The sequence below is a fragment of the Carcharodon carcharias genome, chromosome 27 (genome assembly GCF_017639515.1).
Source record: "Carcharodon carcharias isolate sCarCar2 chromosome 27, sCarCar2.pri, whole genome shotgun sequence".
NCBI lineage: Eukaryota > Metazoa > Chordata > Chondrichthyes > Lamniformes > Lamnidae > Carcharodon > Carcharodon carcharias.
In genome coordinates this window covers 10,262,082-10,267,145 of record NC_054493.1, presented here as the reverse complement: position 1 = coordinate 10,267,145, position 5,064 = coordinate 10,262,082, and the positions used below count along the sequence as shown (strand labels likewise).

At 43.0% G+C, this 5,064-nt stretch overlaps 1 protein-coding gene across 1 annotated transcript; it reads right to left on the bottom strand.

Annotated features, from left to right (window-relative positions):
• Positions 1-2,730: 2,730 nt before the first annotated feature.
• On the bottom strand, positions 2,731-3,627 carry LOC121270163 (lysophosphatidic acid receptor 6-like). The gene has a single exon (XM_041175467.1). It carries the CDS (start codon positions 3,625-3,627, stop codon positions 2,731-2,733), a length of 897 nt encoding a protein of 298 aa, XP_041031401.1.
• Positions 3,628-5,064: the final 1,437 nt, after the last annotated feature.

Here is a 5,064-nt window from a genome sequence, read left to right as displayed (position 1 = left end):
TTGCTAATCGACATTGGCTCTCGGTTGAGCAGCACCTCATTCTGAGAATTCTCATCCTTATTTTTAAATTTCTATATGACGTCGCCTCCCTCTGTCTGTAACTCCCTCCAGTCCTAATGCACTTGCATATATCTGCACTCTTGCAAGCCTAACAATTTGTACATTCCCCATTTTAATGACTCCACCATCGGCGACTGTGACTTCAGCTGCCAAGGCAATGAACTATACAATTCCCTTCCCCTCTACCTCTCTATATCTCCTTCAGAGGCTTCTTGAAACCTATCCCTTTGACTAAAGGCTTTACCCTCTGCAATGATATTTTATTATTTACCTCGCTATTAAATTTAGTGAGAACACTCACGTGAAATGTGTTGGATATATTGATACACTCAAGGCGCTGTATAAATGCTCAGTTTTGAGAGACAATAAATTAGTTCTAGTTGGTGTTGGTTCATACATTTTAACTTCTCTTTGACAAAAACAAAAAGACAGGGATAATCGGTTTCACATTAGATACACGTTTTATTGGCTATGGATCCTATAATTACAAACACAACATTCATCGATCAAAGAACACTTCACAGTAAACTCCAACAGCCCATGAAACAAACAGACAATGAAAATTAGCATCTATGTTGACAAACCAGTCATGTTTCCTCTGAAGAAGCTACTAATTACTGAATCGTTCAAGTTGGACACATACAAGTGCCTATATAGAAAAACTGAGACATCAACCAACAGCGAATAGAAAATAAGCAGCACAAATTCCAATCTAATCCTTATGCCCTATACTTATTTCCCATATGCCTGCATTAATTGCAAACAAATCTCACTGGTCACTCTGTTCTCATTGGCGATTATTAATTCCACTCTTACTCTACGACTCATTCTGCCCCTCCAGAACTGCATTAATTAGAACGAAGCACATCGAATATTCCATCCTCATGGCCATGTATTAATAACAAAGCAATCTCACAGGTAACGCTCTGCCACGGCCCTGTAGTTCTCTCACTATGAATCGCAGATGGGATAACCACCACCTGGAAGTCCCCCACCAAGCCACTCACCATCCTGACTTGGAAATATTTGGCCATTCCTTCACTGTCGCTGGGCCCAATTCCAGCATTTATTTCCCATCCCTAATTGCACTTCAGAAGGAGGTGGTGAGCTACCTTCTTGACCAGCTGCAGCCCATGTGGTGTAGGTACACCCACATTGCTATTAGGGAGGGAGTTCCACGAATTTGACCCAGCAACAGCGAAGGAACGACGATAAGTTTCCAACTCAGGATGGTGAATGACTTGGAGGGGATGTTCTAGGTGGTGATGCTCCCATATATCTGCTGCCTTTGTCTTTCTAGATGGTAGTGGTCGTGGATTTGGAAGGTGTTGTCTAAGGAGCCTTAGAGAATTCCTGGAGTGCATCTTGTAGATGCTGCACACTGCTGCTACTGTGGTGGTGGAGGGAGTCAATGTTTGTGGTTGTGGTGTCAATCAAGTGGGCTGCTTTGTCCTGGACAGTGTCAAGCTTCTTGAGTGTTTTGGAAGCTGCACTTATCCAGGCAAGTGGGGAGTATTACATCACACTCCTGATTTGTGCCGTGTAGATGGTGGACAGGCTTTGTGGAGTTTTTCAAAAACAAATTTTGATTTTGAAATTTAACGTTTTGTCCCGCTCTCTCGACATAGCCCAGCATCAATTTTAAATTAGACCCACACTATACCAACTCCCTGTAGCCCGATGTTAACCCAAAACAACTCTCAGGGCTCCCTCCCTACCCTATCAGCAATGGTCAATCCAAAAATTAGTAAAAATAAACCTAATAATTTGTTTCCCTGTTCTTGTTTCTCCGGCCAGTTGCCACATGCCCAATCTGGCAGATATGTCATTCTGGACTCGGCAAGCTCAGTCAGTAGCGCTGCTGCCATCAGTCTTGATCAGGGACATTGAAGACCACCACCCGACTATTTCCAATGTCATTGTGTCCCTCAGCGCTTCTACCACGTGGTGCTGAATACAGGGGGACATCGATTCACCAGTCGATAAAAGGATGTTTCGTGATAATCAATAAAAGGCTTCCTTAACCTCCCGGCTATATATCAGTGTGCCGCAATCTCTGGGCAGTTTAGCTTGTTAGTGGGATAAGACATACCCAGAAATGATGATGGAGGAGTCTGTAAGTACGTTATTGAGTATGACTATGTTAGACTGTTGCTTGACTTTTTGGTAGGGCAGCTGTCCCAGTTTTGTCACGAGCCCCCAGAGGGTACAGAGAAAGACATAGCACGGTCGAATGGGCAGGGTTTGCTTTTGTCGTTTCTGGTGTCTAGGTCGATATCCGGTTTTATTCCTTTTGAACTTTCTGCAGCGGTTTGGTACAAATGAGTGTCCTGTTGACGAATTTCTAAGGGCAGCTGAAAGTCACCCACATTGCTCAGGGGTTGGAATCACATGTAGCTCAGACAAAGTAAGGACGGCAAATTCCCTTCCCTAAGGAATATTAGTGAACTAGATGATTTTGTTTGAATCACAATCCGACAGGTTTCATGGCCACCATTAATGAGGTTTGCTTTTGAGCCCAGGTTTAATAATTATTTGAATTTAAATGCCTCCAGTCGCTGTGGACGGATTTGAACTCAAGTCCCAAGAGCATTAATCTGGGTGAGTGAATTAATAGTCCAATAATATTGACTCAGGTCAATATGGGCTCTGCGGTCCCTGCACCATGTGTTACTGGCGTACTCTACAGCAACCCGCCTTCCATTGAAAAGTTTGGGACCTGAAAATGTAGAGCAGAGGATTAAGGACAGTGTTCAGGAAACTGATGGCCCAGGTATACGGACGAACATTACAAATGTACCAACTCAAGGTTTCCTTTGTGGGAACCAGCAGGCTCTTCGGAATAAAAGACATTTCAGTGACGTGATATGGGGCAACACAGATAAGCAGAAGAGCCAAAATTGCCCAAATGGTTCTCAGCACTTTCTTCTTCATCATTTCCATAGATTCCTTCCCAGTTCCCACTTCACTCAGTTTCTTTGCACTCAGGGCATAGCAGGTCAAAAGGATTAGGATTGGGATGAAAAACACCACAATTTCTGGGCACAGCATAAGCACCAGGTTCTGCTCCCAGGCTGAAACCTGAGCACTGCATGTAAATGAGTTGCCCAACGGGCCTCTTGCAAGGAAAAAGACCACCAAGCTCAGGGTTAGCATCGTCAGCCAAGCTGCTATTGACAGAACAACGTAATATCTGGGCTTTCTGCAGGCATGAAACTTCATGGGGTGAACAACAGTGATGTACTGGTCAATAGCAATGCAGGTCATGAAGAACGGGCTGCCGTAAAGGCTGATTATGTTGGTGCTAATGACGAAATAATCAAGTAGTTGTACTGAAATAAATAAATGTATAATTTTCAGAATGGTAATTGCAGAAGCCAGGATTATAACGATGTTCATGATGATTAAGTCCAGAAGGAGGATATCAGTGGGCGATGAGATTTTCTTTCCTTTGATATGCCATAGTGCAACTGAGTTCGCAGTGATACCTAATAGGAAGCATGGGCCGAGAAAAATGGGAATGACAAGCAAGTGCATCATGAAAGTGACTTCTTCAGCGTTGCCCATCGAGGCTCCAAGGCTAGCATTTCCATTCTGAATGGTTGAGTTGATTTCCAACCAAGTTCAGGTGACTGTTACATTCCAGGTCACAAAAAGAGCCATTGGTGTTCTGACAAAAATGTAGAACAGCCAATCAAAAAACGGAGTAACTTCCAGAGGATATTGCCCAATCAAGGTTGAGATTGCAGTCTCAGCTTATTGGTTTTTGAAGGAATAAACTGGATCTCAATGTCATTAATCCTCTCTCAGTGGTTCAGTTCGCATGAAGATCCCATCTGAAAACAGTGGAAACCAATTCTGCCAAGCGATTCCTGTGGCATCTGGTTACAGGATCCCAAAGATGGTGAAGGACTCAGAAGCCTGAAAATGGACAGATATGCAGAAAGCTGTTGAATTGTGAAATTTCCTGTATTGCGAATATGAGAAAGTTGGATAAATCTATCAATGTCTTTCAGTGAACCTCTCTCAGGGATATATCTGCCTATTATCTATCCATTTGGGTTTAAAAGAATGAGTAGTGAACTCATTGAAATATATAACATTTTAAGGGGACTTGACAGGGTTGATGCCTGGAGGGTGTTTCCTCTTGTGGGAGAGACTAAAACGAGGGGACATGGTTTAAAAAAAACTAAGCGATTTACCTTTTAAGACAGAAATGAGGACATTACCTTTCTCCCAGATGTTCGTTCGTCTGTGGAATTCTCTTCTTGAGAAAGTAGTCGATGCTGTGTCTTTAAATTTATTCAAGGCTGAGTTAGATAGATTTCTGATGCACAAGGTAGTCAAGAGCTATGGGCGGAAGACAGGAAGTTGGAGCTGACAGCAAGGTGGAGCTGACAGCACAACCAGATCTGCCAGGACCATATTGACTGGCAGAGCAGGCTCAAAGTGCCATATCGCTAGCTCCTGCTCCTAAGTCATATGTTCCTATGTTCCCATTAACCGCACTATCGATGGCCACACCCTCAAACAGATGTTGTGTAGTGAAAGGTGCATCTCAGGGAGATATCTGTGCGTTGAAACGGGTCCTTCGTTGCTGCAACACTGACAATTACACATATATATATACATTACCTATGAATTATCTGCCTTTTTATTCCCTTGGTATTCCTTCTTTACTTCACACTCACCTCGTTACTGTCACTCTTCTAGTCTCCTCAGAATCATAGTAGCTGAGAATCTAAATATTTAACAACTGCTCAAGGAGATGGGCATCGCTGTGGAAAAATCACAAATTTAATCCAAAAGCTCAATCTAGTGTAGAATCTGTCACTGTCCAGTGTATGTCTATATCTAACATGTATTTTCCTTGCTCCATCTTTCCCTTTCTTCCCCTATCTTTCTTCCCTCACTCGCCGTGTGCTGAGCTCTCTATCTCACTTTCTCAGTTTCCCTGTCTCTAAAATTGCTCTGCTCACCTCAATTCTATTCTATCTTCTTTTT